Source organism: Podarcis cretensis (assembly GCF_951804945.1).
Source record: "Podarcis cretensis genome assembly, chromosome: 2".
Classification (NCBI taxonomy): domain Eukaryota; kingdom Metazoa; phylum Chordata; class Lepidosauria; order Squamata; family Lacertidae; genus Podarcis; species Podarcis cretensis.
This window is the reverse complement of record NC_137171.1, coordinates 120,881,959-120,903,807: the sequence shown is the minus strand read 5'-3', so window position 1 is coordinate 120,903,807 and position 21,849 is coordinate 120,881,959. Positions and strand designations below refer to the sequence as shown.

General features: G+C 47.2%; 1 protein-coding gene across 1 annotated transcript in view; it reads left to right on the top strand.

The window, feature by feature from the left end:
• Positions 1–21,849, top strand: part of LOC307210965 (E3 ubiquitin-protein ligase TRIM39-like) — a gene marked incomplete at its 3' end in the record, with an annotated part of 29,165 nt that overhangs the window by 6,454 nt on the left and 862 nt on the right. The window contains 14 exon segments of the mRNA XM_079967165.1: positions 220–242; positions 1,177–1,295; positions 1,698–1,730; positions 3,009–3,038; positions 5,323–5,454; positions 8,755–8,809; positions 11,138–11,174; positions 11,178–11,642; positions 13,245–13,340; positions 15,504–15,734; positions 17,578–17,600; positions 18,394–18,512; positions 18,825–18,857; positions 20,244–20,273. Of these exon segments, the coding sequence (XP_079823291.1) occupies positions 220–242; positions 1,177–1,295; positions 1,698–1,730; positions 3,009–3,038; positions 5,323–5,454; positions 8,755–8,809; positions 11,138–11,174; positions 11,178–11,642; positions 13,245–13,340; positions 15,504–15,734; positions 17,578–17,600; positions 18,394–18,512; positions 18,825–18,857; positions 20,244–20,273 (1,426 nt within the window).

Below are 21,849 nucleotides of genomic sequence, written 5' to 3'. Positions count from 1 at the left end.
AGGAGATGTGGAAATGTGGAGAACTTCATCCTGGAAAAATTAATAATTTCAGATTGGAGAAATAAAAGCTGTGAGAAACCAAAACTGGCTGATTCTGCCATCCCTGCCCACAACCTTGCCGTGTGCCAGGCAGAGTGACATCCGAGGGGCAGAGTCTGAGGGGGTCTTCCTAGTGTGGCCTGTGGGGTGCAGTGAATTCCCTTCTCTTTTCCCCTCTAGGATGTGAGAAGCACCTTGCAGAGGTAAGTGGATCTGGCTCATTTCCATTAGCATCCCTCCATGAGGCCGGGATGCAGGAACCTCAGACATGGCCCCCCAGGGGCTGCAGGGGGGAGACTGGAGGACTCACTCCCTGCAGCATCTCACAGGTAAAACAGGACCCCCTCTTCGGAACTTGTAGCCCCCCAATTCTCCCTCCAAGGTTCAAGGTCAGCTGCCTCCTCCCTCCCTCCCCACATCACTTCGCACAGGGATGGGGGCTCTTTTCTTTCTCTTCCACCTTCTGTTCATTGACTTTGGTAATTTCAAACACTAGCCAGTGTGGTGTAGTGGTTAAGAGCAGTTGTCTCGTAATCCTGGGGAACCGGGTTCGCGTCTCCGCTCCTCCACATGCAGCTGCTGGGTGACCTTGGGCCAGTCACACTTCTTTGAAGTCTCTCAGCCCCACTCACCTCACAGAGTGTTTGTTGTGGGGGAGGAAGGGAAAGGAGATTGTTGGCCGCTTTGAGACTCCTTAGGGTCATGATAAAGTGGGATATCAAATCCAAACTCCTCCTCCTCCTCCTCCTCCTCTCTTCTTCTTCTTCTTCTTCTTCTTCTTCTTCTTCTTCTTCTAACATCCTCTAGAGAGGCTCAGGGAGAGAGGAATTGCAGGCACTCCATTTCAGGGGTTTGGCCCTTACGTCCTGGGACCTTCTCAGAAAGTTGTTATGGGGCAGCATTGTTTGAAGCCATGGGAGCCCTCCGGTAATGTCGCACAGGGTTGCCTCTTGTCCCTTGTGCTGTTTAGCATCCTTACCAAGCCATTGACCAGGGCTTGGAGGTGGGTGTCAACAGATCACGTTGAATTACCTGTTGGGAAATAAACCTCAACTTTGTTCATGTTATTGAGATCTCCTGCAATAATTAGGGAGACGGTGCCACAATGGGGCCATTCATTGTTTATCTTTTCACCAGGTATGAGGAAAGAGAGAGTCCAGAGAACCCACTGCCTTTCCCTCCAGAACTGGGGAACAGGATCTTGGAATTCTGTGATCTAAATCACCTTGTGGACGATACAGTGAAACAATGGAAAGGTGATGAAAAATGGCTGCCAGGATTTCACACTGGGATTTCTAATATTTCTTCAGAACTGAACATGCCAGGCTCTTACTGCATGGAATTTAATAACCCCAGGATACCTTCCTTCTTGGGGCTCCAGCCTTCATTTCTTGTCCCCCAGAATGGCGCATGTATATTAAAATGCTGTATCCTGTAAAGAAAGCCTAAACCAGAGTGTATCTGTTTTCAATTCTACGGAACCTCCTTTTCTTTTGGTTACCAGTCTACACAATCTGGGGTTGTCCTTTTGGAGGTTCTTCTGCTCTGAATGGAGTCAATTCAAGGATGCTACATTATGAAGTGTTCCTTTTGTATGAAGATTTATATCAGGTGGAAGAGTGTTGCCCTTACGCTTTATTATCTTTTTGATTCCTCAGATGCTGTGTTATACAGAAAACAGCTTCAGAAAGGTAAATTTCCAGGGGAGGAACAATTTGAAAGGAAAGATGGGGACTGATATTTCATGGGTGTTGAGCTGTCCCTTCTGCAGACTTTGGGACCCCCATCAATGGCGTCACTCTGGGAAACAGTCCTCTAGTGGTGTTTGGGTTCTTGGTCTGTCCCATGAATGAACTGGGAGGAGTTTGAAGGCTTGGATTGGGGGCAGAGCTTGTCCCTGCAAAGAACCCGCACACCGGTCTGCGTTTTACTCCTGCCTATAGACTAGTATCCTGGTTTCACCCTCGATTTTATAGATTTTGCTTTCTTTCATAAAATCTGTATACTGCTTGTTTGTAGGGAAAAGCCTCAGAGTCTTACAATATCTTACAAAAGCCCTCAAGGAGGATCCTGCTGGGTCAGTCCAGGGTCCATCTTGTCGCGTTCTCATGTATAAGGAACCTCCCTTGCATTTTGTTTTCCCTCCACACAATCTGCAGAGGTTCTTCTGGGGCTTTTGAGATCAGCCCCATTCCAGGAGGGAGGCCTCCCCATTGCACGAGACCCTTTGAATTACAGGGTAAAGCTCTGCCGATTCTTCCTTTGGTTTGTCAGCATGCTTGGAAATTCCGCTTTCAAGAGCTTTTTCCCACCAGTTTACTTGGCGCAGATGTTAACCTTCCTCCAGCCCTCCAGTACAGATTCCCATTTTATTCATGGATTCTGAATGATTGTATTCCACCATTTTCTAGCATGGTTTACCATTTCTGATTTCCTCATGGAATCATGGAATAGTAGAGTTTGAAGGGATCCCAAGGATCATCTAGTCCATGGGTAGGCAAACTAAGGCCTGGGGGCTTGATCCGGCCCAATCTTCTTCTAATCCGGCCCGAGGACTGTCTGGGAATCAGCGTGTTTTTACATGAGTAGAATGTGTCCTTTTATTTAAAATGCATCTCTGGGTTATTTGTGGGGCATAGGATTTTGTTCATTCCCCCCCCAAAAAAAATATATATATATAGTTCGTCCCCCCACAAGGTCTGAGGACAGTGGACCGGCCCCCTCCTGAAAAAGTTTGCTGACCCCTGATCTACTCCAACCCTCTGCAATGCAGGAATCATAGCTAAACATGTTAGTTGTTTTAATTGCTTAGGCCTACAGTTGTTGTCTTTCAATTACTTGTTTCATGATGCCATCTTTTGCTTGAAATAAGGAAACAACAGATGCTATGTTATGGTGATGTTTTGTAAAAAGATTTTCTTTGAACTATTGCAGTGTAGACCATTAAGCCTCTCTTTTTGCTTCCTCAGATGTCCAGTCACTCAGAAGTCTCCAGAGAGGTAAAATTCACATGGAGACCCCAATTCACAGAAGGGGGGGGGGACTAGTGTTTCATGGGAGGTCAAGAGTGTCTTCTGTATGTTGAGAACCATCCACCGCTTGACTCTAGCCCTGCTGTTTGTGCCACAAAGGCAGAGAGGGTGGACTTGAAGGGGGGGGGGGGAAAGAAACTTCCCAGAAGGATCAGGCGGAGGAGGGAAGAGTTTTACTCCTGGCTAGAGAGAGTTGGGTTGCTTTTCCATCATGTGACCTTTTTCAGGCCTGGTTGCCATGTGTCATCTTTTTCCCAGCCATGTCTTCTATTTTCATGATCAAAATTTCTTAAAATTTGTATCGGGGCAGATTTTTAAAATTGGGCAAAATGTCCCCATGTTTTTTGTTCAGTTTGTTGGTTTACAAGAACCCATGAAAATTTTAATATTGCATTAGAGCAGGCATAGGCAACCTCGGCCCTCCACATGTTTCGGCACTACAATTCCGATAATCCCTGACCACTGGTCCTGTTAGCTAGGGATCATGGGAGTTGTAGTCCCAAAACAGCTGGAAGGCCAAGGTTGCCTATGCCTGCATTAGAGTCAGATCTAAGGCACCCGGTTAGGCTAATCTGCAGCAGAGAATCACAACAGAGCAGCATCTTAAGCTTGCGACATACTGTAAAAATCCCTTCTCTTGTGGCTGAACCAAAAGGACGCTAGCTCAGCTACAAGAGTTAAGACCCCCCTGCCCTTAAGGAGAGTCCACATGCAGATGTTCAACAGGTTAATAAATTGTTCTGTGCACACTTACATTCAGAAAGATGTGAACATGTGCCCAAATATTTCATGTGGCAAGTGAGGGAGCAATAAGTATTCTTATTCTTCTTTTGTTGTTGAAAGTTAAGAGCATTGCTACTAGCAATATATCACAGCTTCTGTAGCCTACATATAGAAGGGGTATTTCAAATGAGAGTCGTCATAGCGATCCATGGTTAAAGGTTGAAGCTGGCCAATGTGTCCGCTTTCTTGCTCTTCAAAATAGAGCAGCCCTACACTTGCCTATCATGACTGCCTCAGCCCCAAACTGGTAACCTTTTGAGTTATTCCCCCCTTCCCCCAGGGAACTAGTCTTATGGTATATATTAAATCCCAAAGAGAAGCATGGAATAAGCAGTCCTTTGTAAAATTGCCCTGCCACCTGCCTCCTCTTCCCTGGCGGCAAGGCCTAAACTTCCAAGATGGTTGGGAGGAAGGAGAGACCAAGTGGGTGAGAGAGATGGAGAGCAGGAATAAACAGGCTCCCCACTTAACACGATTTTCACTTGTGGGCACGAGGGCCCAGAACATAACCCATGCGAAAGTGAGGGGAAGACCGTATGTGGTTTTGTGTTGTATTTTTATGCTGTGGACCACCCTGAGACCTATAGATGAAGGGCAGTATGCAAATGTTGATATTATTATTATTATTATTATTATTATTATTATTATTAATTATTATTATTATTACAGGGGGGTCCTCATCTCCCAGCCCAACCCAGAGGTCCCCAAAGGCCAATTCCCACAGAAATTGTCAGAGGGGGGCAGCTTCTCTCCTCTCCTGCCTCCTCCAATTCTTCTCTCTTTCCCCTTAGATAACACAGAAGAGAAGAGTAAAAGGTTTCCTGGGTGGTTTTTCCTCTTAGAAAATGCCTGGGTTGAGAGAACGGCAGGCACAGAAAATAAGTGGTATTAGCAACAAAGTTAAAAAGAGTATGCAAAAGTGAATTGATAATGGGTGAAAACATAGAGTTTTAATATGTTAAGATATAGAGTTAACATAAATAAAAGAGGGTAAGGATTTGCTGATCTGATTATGTAAATGGGAATACAAAAAGGGGAGGTGTGAGGAGGTCAAGAAAATAAGGATATGAGCTTCAAAGTTAGTAAAAGAATAATGGATTTTTTCTTTCTTTTTTATTTTTATTTACCTTTTGTGTTTTGTGTATTTTTCTTTGTTTTTTCTTTTTTGTTGTATTTTGTTAATAATTTTAATAAATATTTATTAAAAAAAAGAGAGAGAGAGAAGGGCAGGCACAATGTGCATTGAATAGGAGAAAGTGAAAGAAACTGATTTAAAAACCAACCAGAAGATATTTATTCTGATCAAAGTGTGCAAGGAGGAGTCTCAGTCTTGCATGTGATGCAAGGAAATCCCATTAATCTGAAAGGGAATCTGGGTTTTTCGGGTGTTTCTTGGATTAGGATGTCCATCTCTGTCTCTCTGCTGACTCTGCCCAATCTTCTCTTTCCCTCATCTTCTCCCCAACAGCAAATGTCACTCTGGATCCAGACACAGCCCATCCCCAACTCATCCTGTCCAAGGATCGGAAAAGCCTGAGATTGGGAGAGAAACCTTCTTATATACCGAGTCGAATAGCATCCAAACTGCAGCAGTCTGATTGGTCCTAGAACAATAGGATTCTGAATGCAGCAGTCTGATTGGTCCTAGAACAATGCAGCAGTATGATTGGTTGGCAGGAACCACCCAATCATGCTCCAGATTGAAGTGAATCCACAGCCTGATTGGCTTACAGTAGAATTCCGGAATTAGCCAATCATGTGCAGCCCATTGTGTAAACAATGTATATAAAGCAGATACTTTGAGGGGACATTCATTCATTCCTCCTCACCACTATGAGCTGAATAAAGAGCATGAAATCACTTTGCGACTCTGAGTATATTTCAAACCTCAAGCCCTGCCTGATAATCCTGGGAGGTTCAGCTACTATTTTTGTGTGTTGGGACGTGAAGGATTCACAGCAGGCAGACATTTCTGGGATGTCACTGTGGAAAGTGGGGAAGGGTGGGATGTGGGGGTCGCCAGGAAGTCTGTGGAGAGAAAGGGCACCTTCTCCTTTAGCCCTGAGAGAGGGATCTGGGCTGTGGGGAAGTGGGGAGGGGGGTACTGGGCCTGCACCTCCCCTGTTTCCTCTCGTCTGTCCCTGAGTGAGGAGCCCAGGAGGATCTGGGTGACTCTGGACTATGAAGGGGGACGTGTGTCTTTTTCTGACGCCGACTCCGGAGCCGAACTCTACACGTTCTCAGGAGCCTCGTTCTCTGGAGAGACCCTCCTCCCTCTCTTTTATCTGTGGAGAAATGAAACCGCCCTCATTATCTCCTGAGGAGACTAAATCTGCCTCTCAGGCCCAGCAAGAGTTTCTCTCCAGACCAGAGCGACTGACATAAAAAACCATTTACCCACCAGGAGAGCCTTGGGCAGTTTTTCAAGGGCCCTTTGAGAAGATTCATTTTCCTTCCTTTCTCCAGAATTCCCTCTGCAGCTCACTTCTTCTGAAAGAGACAGTCACACTTTTAACAGTCCCAATAAATCATCGTTTCTTCACCTTGAGTCTTGTTTTCCTTTTGAGATGTCCGATTTGGCAGAGCACGAGGCTCTTAATCCCAGGGTTGTGGGTTGAGCCCCACATTGGGCAAAGGTTTCCTGCACTGCAGGGGGTGGGACTAGATAACCCTCAGGACCCCTCGCAACTCTGTGATTCTGCAATTCCTTCTGGACCGTCTAGAGGAGCTGGGAGCTGGGGGCACTGTCATACAGTGGTTCCGCTCCTTCCTCCTGGGCCTTGTTCAGAAAGTGGTGGTGGGGGATGAGTATTCAGACCCCTGGGCTCTCACTTGTGGGGTGCCTCCGGGTTCTGTCCTCTCCCCCATGCTTTTCAACATCTACATGCAGCTGCTGGGAGAGATCATCAGGAGGTTTGGGCTGGGTGTTCATCAGTATGTGGATGATACCCAGCTCTACCTCTCTTTTAAATCAGAACCAGTGAAGGCGGTGAAGGTCCTGTGTGAGTGTCTGGAGGTGGTTGGAGGATGGATGGTGGCTAACAGATTGAGGTTGAATCCTGACAAGACAAAAGTACTGTTTTGGGGGGACAGGAGGCGGGCAGGTGTAGAGGATTCCCTGGTTCTGAATGGGGTAACTGTGCCCCTGAAGGACCAGGTGCGCAGCTTGGGAGTCATTTTGGACTCGGCTGTCCATGGAGGCACAGGTCAAATCTGTGTCCAGGGCAGCTGCTGAGACCCTACCTGCCCGCAGACTGTCTCTCCAGAGTGGTGCATGTTCTGCTTATCTCCCACTTGGACTACTGCAATGCGCTCTACGTGGGGCTACCTTTGAAGGTGACCCGGAAACTACAACAAATCCAGAATGCGGCAGCTAGACTGGTGACTGGGAGCAGCCGCCGAGACCATATAACACCGGTCTTGAAAGACCTACACTGGCTCCCAGTAACTTTCCGAGCACAATTCAAAGTGTTGGTGCTGACCTTTAAAGCCCTAAACGGCCTCGGCCCAGTATATCTGAAGGAGCGTCTCCACCTCCATCGTTCTACCCGGACACTGAGGTCCAGCACCGAGGGCCTTCTGCCTCACTGCAAGAAGCCAAGTTACAGGGAACCAGGCAGAGGGCCTTCTCAGTGGTGGCACCCTCCCTGTGGAACACCCTCCCACCAGATGTCAAAGAGAACAACAACTACCAGACTTTTAGAAGACATCTGAAGGCAGCCCTGTTTACAGAACCTTTTAATATTTGATATTTTTTTTGGAAGCTGCCCAGAGTGGCTGGGGAAGCCCAGCCAGATGGGCGGGGTACAAATAATAAATTATTATTATTATTATGAAACCTCCCTCTCCCCACAATATCTTACGTAGCTGTGAAAATGCATGCATCATTGGATTTATAGAGGAGTAAAAAATGAACCCTGTCCCCCACGTCAGGCAGGACAGCTGGAGATCTCAGATGGGAAGAAAATAAAAAAGAAATTGAACAGGGCGTCAGCTGCTAATGCCCTCTGCAAATACAGCCTCCCCATCTCCACACGTTGCCAGAAATAAAGCTCATTGCATTGAGTGGGGCTTCGGCCCAGTTATATGTGTTTAGGTTTGATGCATTAATGTTCCGTATTTACAGGCTGGATTCTGTATATCGTGGGCAGCAAATGGGGTGTCCTCTGGATAATGCTGGACTCCAACTCCCCTCTGACCCATCCAGCATGGCCAGGGGTCAGAGAGGATGGGAGCTGCAGTCCGGCAGCTTCTGTAAGGGGCCCCATGGGCTGTGCTGCCCTATACATTATGCAGGGCACCTTCCCTGTGTTCCTCAGCCCCACCCCAAACGCACAATGCTCCCCCAAGGAGCGTCTTTTCAGCACCAGGTACATCTGATTTCTCTCCTGGGATACTAAGTGCTAGAACAACAAATGCCTGTGGAATTGACCTCTCTCAAAGATCAGACAGGACTTTCTCCCTGGCTCCACTATCAGGGGCGCAGACTACTGACCTGTGCAGCCTGATCTCCTTTTCCTGCGTTTCCCACAGGGTGGTGGCACATGTCAAAATAAAGGCACCTTCCCCCCCCCCGCCTGAGGGCCACCTCCCCTTGCTCCACCCCTATATGATGTAGGCAATGTTTGTGTGTCATCGTAAGTTTCCCTGTGAGCTTCCACTCACCCTGTGGGAGGACACAAAAAGTGGCTCATTTGGTCCAGGGCCGAAGAGGGGCCCCCCAGACGCCCTTGGGAAACCTGCAAGCGGGACCAGTGTGTAAAACCAGCCTCCCCCCCCCCTGCAGTTTCCAGCACCTGAGATTTAGAAGCCTTCTGCCTCTAGACTGTGGAGGCAAAGCAGAGCCATTGTGCTTCACGGCCTAGTGCTCCATGAATTTGTCCCCTTGTCTTCTCCCCAGCTCAATGGGTGGAGCACGAGAGTCTTAATCTAAGGGTCACTGGCTTGAGCACCATGTTGGGCAAAAGATTCCTGCATTGCAGAGATCTGGACTAGGTGACCCTTGTTGTACCATTCAGCTCTGCAATTCCATGATTTTAAGTTGGCTGCCATCTCTGCCTCCAGTGGCAGTGAGTTCCATGGTTCATTTACGTGCTCCACAATGAAATGCTTTTTTCTGTCCTGGATCTCCCAACAGTCAGCTTTGTATGGGGGCCATGACTTCTAGTGCTATGAGAATCTGCAATGTGGAGATAATGTGTCTCTGTCTCCCTGCCTCCATCCATCGTGGGGACCAGAGCAGGGGGTGGGCAGTTTTGTTTGTCCCCTCCTGGGGCAGGAAACCTCAACAGAGAACTTTCTTGAAATAACAACAACAACTGGCCATCCGCCTATGTCTTGTGACATAGAAAAGGTGTGTGTTCTCCACTGCAAATAGGGTTGTAACCAACATTTCTCCCTCTGTTTTTCTGTGGAATGTGGCACTTTTCAAGAATATTGGCTGGACGTATTCCCTAAATGAATTATCTGGTGTCCGATTAATCCCTTCCTCTGCATGAAGCTTTTTCCGCACTCGGGGCATTCATAAGGTTTCTCCTCCGCGTGGGTCCTTTGGTGTTTGATCAGCGTATCTCACGGAGAAAAGTTTTTCCTGCACTCAGGGCATTTGTGAGGCTTCTCTCCTGTGTGGATGTTCTGATGGTCAGTCAACCTACAAGGATGATGGAAACTTTTCCCACCCTCGGTGGGGTTTCTCCCCTGTGTGCGTCTTCCGATGTTCAATTAAGTTGCATGAGTGCTTGAAGTTTCTCCCACAATCATGGCACTCGTCCGGCTTCTCCCCTGTGTGGGTTCTCCGGTGTTTGAGTAACGTATCTCTCCGATCCAGGAATTCGTGAGGCCTCTCTCCCGTGTGGTCCTCTGGCTGAACCTCTTCCCACACTTGGGACACTTGTGTGGTTTCTCTTCCATGAGGCCTCTCTGATGGCGCACCCAGATCTCTCACTGGGGAAAGGGTTTCTCGTCCTCAGACCATTCGTACGCTTCCTCTCCCATGTACATCCTCTGCTGCTCAGTCAGGGCGGATCCTCGCTGGACGCTCTCTCCACACATGGAGCATTCATCAGGATGTTCTTCAGCATTCAGCCTCCCCCGACCCAAACTGTGCTGGCCGTTCCTCCTTTGGGCTTTCTGCTCCAAAGTGCACTGGGCTTTCACTAAAGGGAACTGGACTTCTGGGTGATGGCTGCGTTCATTTGCTCCCTAGTGTCCTTTGGACTCACGCTTTTGCTCTGCAATCTCAGCTAACAAAGGAATGTAGGAACATAGGGATATTCCCTCTGGCACAGCTTCCCTTGGTGGGAAATCTCCATCTTGATCTCTCTCCTTTTACCTGCAGGTGAAACCAAAAACATTTTTTAAACATTATGTGTGTGGGAAACCCCTAAGCAGGACCTGGGAATAAGAGCCCCTCCTGGAGTCTCCAGCAGCTGCTATTCAGGAGGATTCCTGCTTCCAACCACAGAGGCAGAGCATATAACCATCCAAAGTCGCGGGGATTCAAACCACCAACCTTCTGATCGGCAAGCCTTAGACCCTGTGGTTTAACCCACAGCACCACCCGAGTCTTATCCTCCAGGAATTGTATCTAATCCCCTGTTAAAGCCCTCCAGGTTTTTCAGCCATTGGAAGGCACCACACTTTATTAGGAATATAGGAAGACTTTACACTGTGTAGTAATATCGATTAATAATAATAGCCAAGTCTCACCAGGCATTCATATCTAGGGAAGGAGCTCCATAACTGGGCTGCCACCATGCAGATGGTGCCTTCTGCCCGGTCCATCGAGGTCAGTCTTGCCTCCACTGACTGGCAGTGGCTCTGCAAGGTCTTCCCAACCATACCTGCAGATGTCCTGGCCAGGGATGATGGGAGCTGTAGTCTGAAGGAAACAGAGGGCACCAGGTTGGCAAGGCTGAAAGCGTCTGTTCCAATCTGAAGTTCTTTGCCAGCAAGCTAAAAAGGGATAAAGTTAGAACTAGCAACCAGACTTTTAGGAGTTCTCTTCACGGAATCAAGTCCCGCCTGCTAAATCAGAACTCCTGTCCTTTTAGGGCAGAGGCAGATTTTCTCCCAATTCAAAAATGACAAGGAAGCCTACGAATGAAAAATGTTGCAGTATGAATACCACAACTTACTAGATACGTGTGTGTTTGTGTGCAATCAAAAGCATGGGAAGCAATCCAGAAGCATTCGCTGCTACTTGAGAAAACATTCAGCAATTGCAAAAACCTGGAGACATGTTTTGTTTTGTTTTAAAAAATAAAGATCACATGATCACCGAGTCATTTCCAGGAAGGGAAACTCCCAGTGACTGAAAACTGAAAAGCGAAACTTAACTCGGGTCTTCAGCGCGAGGGAGCCATGGCTGCTGCGGGGGGTCACATCCAGCGTCTCCGTGAGGAAGCCACTTGCTCCATCTGCCTGGATTACTTCAAGGATCCAGTGACCATCCCAGAGTGTGGGCACAACTTCTGCCGATCCTGCTTGATCCAGCACTGGGGGGAATCGGAGGCAGAGGCTTCCTGCCCTCAGTGCAGAAAAACAGTCCAGAGAAGAAGCCTCATCCCCAATCGGCCACTGGCTAATATGGTGGAAATAGCCCAGAATCTCAGCCTCCAGGAGGGAAAGGAGGAAGGAGGGAAAGGGAGAACCTGCGAGGATCACCAGGAGCCCCTCAAGCTCTTCTGCAAAGTCCACGAGGCCACCATCTGCCTGGTGTGTGACAAGTCAAAGGAACATGAAAATCACAAGGTGATTCCTCTGGAAGAGGCTTTCGAGGAATACAAGGTAGGTGATCTCTGGATCTGGAGGGGGAGAAATAAATAGCTGTGGATTCTTCCTGGGAGGTTTGTTTTGTAATTCTGAAGTCCACAGTAGGCATGGCATAGATTGGTCCTTGTTCATCGCCTTGGAAGCAGCCCAGGGGAAGCCTGGGGGCTCCTGGGATGGCTGGAGGGGGGCGTTGAAGTCTTTCTCTCTGCCAGGGGGACAAGGGGATCTTGAAATACTCACAGCAGCTTCAAAGATTTGAACTGGGACCTTGGCAGGGAGAGAAAGGGTTAACCTCGTCCACATCCCCCAGCAAGGCTGCTCTGTACATATTTAGAACAGTAGAAATGTAAATGGCACATAGACAACTAAGTACATGTCTCCTTTGTTTACCAGGATTCCTCCTCAATGCCCTGCAAAACAGAGAGCAGCAAGGGATCAGCGGGGGGGGGGGGGACTGTTAGCCAGGAATTGACCAGATGGTCAGGATTCCACCCCCCAAGTATCTCTTGGAAGCAGATTTGGGAGTGGGGAGTGGAAGCACCTACTGGAGGCTTATTCTGGGGTGCTGTGGAGCCTCTGCAATGAGGTTTTTTTTGGGGGGGCTGAGGATCTCCTCCCACCCCAAATGGCAAAGGACTCTGTGGTTCAGAGTAGCATCTGCAAGGACAAGGGGGAAAGATGACATTTTCATGGCAACTCGGAATTGGACCTGTGCAATTATATACTATATATAAAGCCTTTTGATCCCTTTTTAAAAAAAATCACTTGTTCTACTACAGTGGTGCAAAAATGCTCCTGTGCCATGCAGTGCTACTAATGCCACGAAATAGTAATAATAGTGAAAAAAAGCTGGTTCCTTTGAATTGGCGGGAGACCCAGACAGCAATCTTGTGATCAAAGGAGCTACTTGGGTGGATTCTGGCCACAGCAAGAACTTCTTTGGCCCAGAAATGGAAGAAGCTGCAGCACTTAAAGCTCCCCTGGTGGCCCTACACACTTGGGGGTCTGGCTACTGCAGAGAAAATAACAGCCAAGTAGCAAAAAACCAGAACTGCCGTCTGACCCAATTTAGCGGCAAAGCAGTAGGGTCAAGAGGAAGTGTGGGACAGCCCTAGGCTTGCAGAAGAGGGGTTTGGAATGGGTGAAGTTTTGAGAAGCGCTGCTCTATCCCTGCATCTCTCGCCTCTTGGGCTGACCTCACTATCTCTTTGATGCTAGAGTGATACATCCCAGGTTGGATCCTGCCTTAGCCCTTCCTCCTCCTCCTCCTCCTCCTCCTCTTCCCACTTCTCCCTGAGACCTCAAGGTGAGAAGTCAGGTTGGGACTCCCAAGGAAAGGAGAGGAGGCTGAGAGATCACTCCGCAAGGGAGGGTGTTTGAGAAAGGGTGAGGGGCTGCCAGCTGTGCAGGCAAGGGGGACCTAATTGGGATCCTGAGCCCCACAGGGTAGTTGATCCATGGAGCCGTGGATCCAAAGAGGCTGAAAACCACTGTACTTTTATTTCCACCAGTAAATTACTTTGCTATTCTAGGAAGGCCACTGAGCGCAAGAAGCCATTGTGATTTTCATCTCTCTGTGTGTCTCAATCAAAGCTGAGTTTTTCCTTTTCTCTTTAGGGAGAGATCTGTCGCCGCCTGGAGATTCTGAGGAAAGAGAGAGGGGAAATTCTGGCCCATCAAGCAGATCTGGACAAGGAAAGCAAAGACCTCCTTGTAAGTGTCTCTGTTGTTACTAGACAGGGAACAAGCACTTGAGACCTCCAGGTATAGGGCAGTATATAAATTCAATAGAGAAGAAGAGGAAGAGGAAGAAGAAGAAGAAGAAGAGAGTCAGGACTGAGGAGGGATGGAGAAATCTGCCTGTTTCAGCTTCTCCACATTTCTCCTTTTTCCACATCAGTCTGTTATGAATCAGATATTAGCTACCTCCTTGTATAAATATTTTGATCTGTACTTTACTCTCATAAATACATTTTTTGTGAATATTACCTGGCTGGGTCAAGCTTGAAAATATCAGAATTTTAAAGCTCTGTTTTGGTCTCCATATTTTTTCAGCAATCGCAAATTACCGTATTTTTCGCTCTATAACACGCACCTGACCATAACACGCACATTGTTTTTAGAGGAGGAAAACAAGGGGAAAAACATTCTGAATGAAACAGTGGATGTATCATTTTTGGGCTTCATGCTGTGGCCACAGACATGTGATCTGATGGTGAATTTGGGGTGACCCAATGCAAAAATCCTGAGAATTCCTGTGGATCCATGCTTTGTAACCACGTTTTTGCACCATTGCAGCCCCAGGCAACAGTGGGTGCGTGATTTTTTTGGTGCAGGCTGTAGCCATGGACATGCTATGTGCTCTGATGGTGAATTTGGGTGACCCAATGCAAAAATCCTGAGAATTCCTGTGGATCCATGCTTTGTAACCACGTTTTTGCACCATTGCAGCCCCAGGCAACAGTGGGTGCGTGATTTTTTTGGTGCAGGCTGTAGCCATGGACATGCTATGTGATCTGATGGTGAATTTGGGGTGACCCAATGCAAAGATCCTGAGGATCCATGCTTTTTAACCACGTTTTTGCACCATTGCAGCCCCAGGCAACAGTGGGTGCGTGATTTTGGGGGGGCAGGCTGTAGCCATGGACATGCTATGTGATCTGATGGTGAATTTGGGGTGACCCAATGCAAAGATCCTGAGGATCCATGTGGATCTATGCTTTGTAACCACATTTTAAGTGGGGAGCGAAGGAAAAACAAAGAAGGGACATGAGAGGGGTGTGCAGAGAAGCAGCTGGCTAAGAATGCAGGAGAGGGATTTAACGGAGGGAGGAAAGAAGGGCAAAAGTTTCCCCCCACCCAAGCCAGCCATATCTCTCTCTCTCTCTCTCCCTCCCCCCTCTCTCTCCCTCCCCCCCTCCCTCTCCCTCTCCCCCAGCAGCACCGGAGCACAGAGAGGAATTCCCCTCTGCTTGCCTGGAGGGGAGGGGCTTTCCCTGCTCTTTGTTCCGTTTGAGCAAAGGCAGCAACGAAACAGAGGAGGGTGGGCAGTAAGACCCTGAAGCAGAATGCAGGAAAGCAGCCACTTCCTCTTTTCAGGTTTCCCTTCTAGGAGACGGGCGATTTGATTTTTGCCTGCTTTTTCGGCTCCAGGGACCACACATTCGCTCTATAACACGCACAGACATTTCCCCTTCCTTTTTAGGAGAAAAAATCTGCGTGTTATAGAGGGAAAAATACGGTAGGTAAGTTCACCTTTGAATGCAGCTAAATTGAGTTTATTGCCCCTTGTCATTTATTATGTGAATAGCAGTCAAGGAGAAGCCTGAGGACTTGTGAGCTGAAAGGGTGGAAGCAATTTAATCCAAATCCTGATTTACCATAAATATTACTAAATAACTGAATTCTAAATGTGCTCTCTTGTTCATTTTTAGGAAACTCAGGCTTTTTAAAACCTTTAAAGAAAACAGGGGAGCTATGGGGATGAACTCTGCACTTTGTCCTCCTCCTCCTCTGTTTCTGTTCCTTCCTACACCTAAATGGCCCCAGTCTAAACTGAGGGGTGTTTTATGTCCCTGGATGTTCTCTGAACAACTGTGAACTCTGGTTATGCCATGCCCCAAAACATGCAGGGAAAATCCATGGCTAGGAAAAAAGAGCTCCTTCCTTTAGGCTGTATCCGTCTGCAAAATAGACGTCAACAGAAACAGCAGTGGAGAGGGCCTCCCCTCAAAATAAATGTTTACTTCTTTAGCCACTGAAGGTTTCATGTCTATGAAAAATCAGAAGTGTCCACCCTGTTTAATTCTCATAATTTCGTTTCTGCTTTTTTGAGGCTAAGGACCAAACACACTCAGACCTCCTCTTTTCTTGCAGAAATTAACAGAAACGGAGAGGCTGAAGATTGTGGAGAAGTTCAGAGAACTGCGCCAGTTCCTGGAAGAACAAGAAAAAGGTCTGCTGAATCATGTGGAAGAGGTGGAGAAGGAGATTGCAGGGAGAAGGGATGAGCAGCTGGCCAGACTCTCCAGGAATCTCTCCTCGCTTGAGAGGATCATCCAGGAGATGGAGGAGAAGCGTCAGCAGCCAGCGAATGAACTCCTGCTGGTAAGATGGTGGCAGGAACAGCCCAAGGCTCCAGGAAAAGGCTGCCTCCCATCCTTTATGTGTCCCTTTCATGTATACAAGGAGTGCAGGGGCTCAGATGATGGAGCCTCCAGTCAGGTTTGTAATGGACAGGAAGACCCAAGAGACCTGGGATGCTTAACTCACCTGAATGCGCTAGAGATTCTTCTGTGTTCTTGATGGAACAGGAGGTGCTTTTCTGCTCTTTGCTGATGATTTGTCTCCAAATGCTGCCTTCTTGGCAATGCTGCCTTCCTGCCCTGTGCTGGGCTTCAGTGAGGATGAGTTCAGGCCTCCCTCCGACATGAGCCAGTCTCTTGACCAAACTTCTCTTCCGGTTCCCTCCAAAACCTCTGGGTTGATCCCCTTCACAATGAATTCAGATCAACCCAAAATGATGCTCAGTCACAGTGACCAAAGAGCAAAACAGAGGGACTCATCCAGACTGCTGCTTGTCCCACCCCTTTCCTCAAGGAAAACCCGCTGTTTACTGCTGAATTAGAGCAAATATTAGCCTGGTTTTCTCCGGATTGACGTTTGCTTAGATGTTGAACTAAGGAGCAGGTTTTTCCTGAGGGAAAGCGGCAGGGCAAATCACTTGGACCTGTGATTTCTAGACACAGGAAAAGCAGAAGTGTGGAGGAGACCAAAGAAACACTGAGCTTAATAATAATAATAATAAATAATAAAATTTTGTCCTGCCCATCTGGCTGAGATTCCCCAGCCACTCTGAGCAGCTTCCAACCAAATATTAAAAACAATACAGCATCAGGCATTAAAAACTTCCCTAAGAAGGGCCGCCTTCAGTTTTCTTTTCAAAGTAAAATAGTTGTTTATTGCCTTGACATCTGCTGGGAGGGCATTCCACAGGGCAGGTGCCACTACCGAGAAGGCCCTCTGCCTGGTTCCCTGTATCCTCACTTCTCGCAGCGAGGGAACCGCCAGAAGGCCCGCGGCACTGGACTTCAGTGTCCGGTCAGAACGAGACGCTCCTTCCGGTATACTGGGCCGAGGCCGTTTAGGGCTTTAAAGGTCAGCACCAACACTTTGAATTGTGCTCAGAAATGGACTGGGAGCTGCTTTATTACCCCTTTGGAGGCATTTTATGCTGCAGGTGCTTTTCTTATTTCCAGTTGGAAAGTAGAATTTGAAATTTGGGGACTTCTATGGAAGACAATTTGGGACAGTTCCCTGGTAGGATTATCCTGTAGGCTTACTTACGTCTGAATTGCACAATGCAAACTGGATTAAAGTTAATAAATTATAATCTAAGACAAGAGATGCGTTGGAATCTTCTATTGAATCCATAAACATGAGATTCCCTTAAATGCTGGTGGATTTTCATAAGTATTTTCAACAATAATTGCAAACTGAGTGGAAATGTAGGGAACTTGATATTGGAAAAATTCATAATTGGGACAGTTCCCTGGTAGGAATAACTTGTAGGCTTCCTCACGTCTGAATTGCACAATGCATATGGGATAATAGTTAATAAATTATAATCTAAGACAAGAGATAGGATGGAATCTTCCCCTGAACCCACAAACATTAAATTTCCCTAAAATGCTGGTGGATTTCCATAAGGATTTAAAAAAAAATAATTGTAAGCAGATGTGGAAATGTGGAGAACTTCATCCTGGAAAAATTAATAATTTCAGATTGGAGAAATAAAAGCTGTGAGAAACCAAAACTGGCTGATTCTGCCATCCCTGCCCACAATCTTGCTGTGTGCCAGGCAGAGTGACATCCGAGGGGCAGAGTCTGAGGGGGTCTTCCTAGTGTGGCCTGTGGGGTGCAGTGAATTCCCTTCTCTTTTCCCCTCTAGGATGTGAGAAGCACCTTGCAGAGGTAAGTGGATCTGGCTCATTTCCATTAGCATCCCTCCATGAGGCCGGGATGCAGGAACCTCAGACATGGCCCCCCAGGGGCTGCAGGGGGGAGACTGTAGGACTCACTCCCTGCAGCATCTCACAGGTAAATGCAGGGCCCCCTCTTTGGGACTTGACACTGGGTAGATCACAGTTGGTCTTTTTATACTGTGAGGAGATCTCAGTCTCTTGGGAGTTGGACGTGCCTGCCTTCGTTGTTTCCTTCTAGACTGACCAGTTCAGTCACTCTGCAGCAAACACTCTGCCGGCCCCCCACACTGTCCCAGGCAAACTCCTGCCCCATAGATCCCTTGGGAGGGAGCAATTTCTCACCAAGGAGCAAGAATTGGTTATTTTCTTGACCATATTCCAGCTGCAATATTTCAATACAAGGTGTCTCTCAGGTTCAGAGTAGAGGTTTTAAGGAACATTTCACGTTTCCCAACAAAAGTGCATCTCTTTTTCTTCCTCACTCCTTCTCTGGGGACATCTAGAGAAAGGAAATATGTGCTGTGCTCTCACCACCCTCAGACAATTCCTGCCCCTTGATGCCATATGATTATGCTGCTTCTTTGAATAGACATCAATGGGGAGACCCAGAGGCCTGGGGTTGCTGTTTTGGCCCTTGGGGGTCTGGCTGAGGAGTCCGTAGTGAGGAAGAAACTCCCCACTGACTGCCTGCTTGTCCCTCTAGGCCTCCTCCCAATTCCTTTCTTTTCCTTTAACAGAAATTGCGGATTTGAATGGGCTGACATTGTTTTTCTTTTCACCAGGTATGAGAAAAGAGAGAGTCCAGAGAAGCCACTGCCGTTCCCTCCAGAGCTGAGGAACAGGATCTTGGAATCCTGTGATCTAAATCACCTTGTGGAAGATGCAATGAAACAATGGAAAGGTAACCCCAGGATCCCTTCCTTCTTGGGGCTCCAGCCTTCATTTCCTGTCCCCCAGAATGGCCCATGTATATTGTGACGCTGGATCCTGTAAAGGAAGCCTGAACCGGAGTGTATCTCTTTTCAATTATATGGAACCTCCTTTTCCTTTTGGTTACCAGTCTTCACAATCTGGGGTTGTCCTTTTGGAGGTTCTCCTGCTCTGAATGGAGTCAATTCAAGGATGCTACATTATGAAGTGTTACTTTTGTATGGAGATTTATTTCAGGTGGAAGAGTGTTGCCCTTACACTTTATAACTTTTTGCTTCCTCAGATGCTGTGTTATACAGAAAACAGCTTCAGAAAGGTAAATTTCCAGGGGAGGAACAATTTGACAGGAGGGATGGGGACTGATATTTCATGGGTGTTGAACCGTCTGTTCTGCAGACTATGGGACCCCCATCAATGGCGTAACTCTGGGAAAACAGTCCTCTAGGGGTGTTTGGGTTCTTTCTATGTCCCATGAATGAACTGGGAGGGAGGTTGAAGGCTTGGATTGGGGGCAGAGCTTGTCCCTGCGAAGAACCCGCACACCAGTCTGAGTTTTACTCCTGCCTATAGACTAGTATCCTGGTTTCACCCTTGATTTTATAGATTTTGCTTTCTTTCATAAAATCGATATACTGCTTGTTTGTAGGGAAAAGCCTCAGAGCCATACAATATCTTACAAAACCCTTAAGGAAAATCCTGCTGGGTCAGTCCAGTGTCCCTGGTTTTGAGTTCTCATGCATAGGGAACCTCCCTTGCATTTTGTTTTCCCTCCACACAATCTGGAGAAGTTCTTTTGAGGCTTCTCGAGATTTGCTTGGATTTCTCCCTCGTGAAGTGTGTTAAAAAGGGCACCCACAAGCACCCAGTCCCTTCTCCACCTCCTGCCAGGCTGGTCTCCCAGCAGCAGAGCCAAGGCCATTTCACCAGCCATTTCTCGTGCTTCAGCCATTCCCATCTCCTGAGAATTCCCACTGTTCCTATGAGATCAGCCCCATTCCAGGAGGGAGGAGTCCCCATTGCATGAGACCCTTTGAATTACAGGGTAAAGCTCTGCTGATTCTTCCTCTGCTTTGTCAGCAGGCTTGGAAATTACGGTTTCAACAGCTTTCCCCCACCACTTTACTTGGTGCAGATGTTAACCTTCCTCCAGCCCTCCAGTACAGATCCCCATTTCATTCATGGAATGGTTGTATTCTGCCATTTTCTAGCATGGTTTACCACTTCTGATTTCCCCATGGAATCATGGAATAGTAGAGTTTGAAAGGATCCCAAGGATCATCTAGTCCATGGGTAGGCAAAATAAGGCCTGGGGGCTGGATCCAGCCCAATCTCCTTCTAAATCCCGCCCGCGGACTGTCCGGGAATCAGCGTGTTTTTACATGAGTAGAATGTGTCCTTTTATTTAAAATGCATCTCTGGGTTACTTGTGGGGCATAGGATTTTGTTCATTCCCCCCCCCCAAAAAAAAAATATAGTTCGGCCCCCCACAAGGTCTGAGGACAGTGGACCGGCCCCCTCCTGAAAATGTTTGCTGACCCCTGATCTAGTCCAACCCCCTGCGATGCAGGGATCACAGCTAAACGGGTTAGTTGTTTTAATTCCTTAGGCATAAAGTTGTTTTTGCAATTATTTGTTCTATGATGTCATCTTTTGCTTAAAATATATATTTTTTTAGCTATTAACCCTCTTTTTGCTTCCTCAGATGTCCGGTCTTTCAGAAATCTCCACAGAGGTAAATTTCACATGGAGACCCCAATTCACAGGAGGGGGGGGACTAGTGTTTCATGGGGGGTCAAGAGTCTCTTCTGTATGTTGAGAACCATCCACCGCTTGACTCCAGCCCTGCTGTTTGTGCCACAAAGGCAGAGAGGGTGGACTTGAAGGAGGGAGAGAAACTTCCCAGGAGGATCAGGCAGAGGAGGGAAGAGTTTTACTCCTGGCTAGAGAGAGTTGGGTTGCTTTTCCATCATGTGACCTTTTTCAGGTCTGGTTGCCAAATGTCCTCTTTTCGCCAGCCATGTCTTCTATTTTCATGATTAAAATTTCTTAAAATCTGTATCGGGGCAGATTTTTAAAATTTGGCAGAATGTCCCCAAGTTTTTTTGTTAAGTTTTTTTGTTTCCAGGAACCCATGAAAAAAATTAATATTGCATTAAAGCAGGCATAGGCAACCTCGGCCCTCCAAATGTTTTGGCACTACAATTCCCATCATCCCTGACCACTGGTCCTTTTAGCTAGGGATCATGGGAGTTGTAGTCCCAAAACATGTGCAGGGCCAAGGTTGCCTATGCCTGCATTAGAATCAGATCTAAGGCACGTTGCTTAGCTAGTCTGCAGCAGAGAATCACAACAGAGCAGCATCTTAAGCTAGCGACATACTGTAAAAATCCCTTCTCTTGTGGCTGAACCAAAAGGACGCTAGCTCAGCTACAAGATCTTGGAGAAGGAGTCCAGGAGGGCAAGAGTTAACATCCCTCTGCCCTTAAGGAGAGTCCATATGCAGATGTTTAACAGGTTAATAAATAGTTCTGTGCACATTTACGTTCAGAAAGATGTGAACATGTGCCCAAATATTTCATGTGGCAAGTATTCTTACTATTCTTTTGTTGTTGAAAGTTAACAATATTGCTACTAGCAATATATCACAGCTTCTATAGCCTACATATAGTAGGGGTATTTCAAATGAGTCGTCATAGCGATCCGTGGTTAAAAGTCAAAGTTGGCAAATGTGCCTTCTTTCTTGCTCTTCAAGATAGGGCAGCCCTACACTTGCCTATCATGACTATCTCAGCCCCAAACTGGTAACCTTTTGAGTTATTCCCCCCTTCCCCCAGGGAACTAGTCTTATGGTGTATATTAAATCCCAAAGAGAAGCATGGAATAAGCAGTCCTTTGTAAAATTGCCCTTCCACCTGCCTCCTCTTCCCTGGCGGCAAGGCCTAAAATTCCAAGATGGTTGGGAGGAAGGAGAGACCAAGTGGGTGAGAGAGATGGAGAGCAGGAATAAACAGGCCCCCCACTTAACACGATTTTCACTTTTGTGCACAAGGGCCCAGAACATAACTCCCGCAAAAGTGAGGGGAAGCCTATATGTGGTTTTGTGTTGTATTTTAATGCTGTGGACCACCCTGAGACCTATCGATGAAGGGCAGTATGCAAATGTTGATATTATTATTATTATTATTATTATTATTATTATTATTATTATTATTACAGGGGGGTCCTCATCCCCCAGCCCAACCCAGAGGTCCCCAAAGGCCAGTTCCCACAGAGATTGTCAGAGGGGGCCAGCTTCTCTCCTCTCCTGC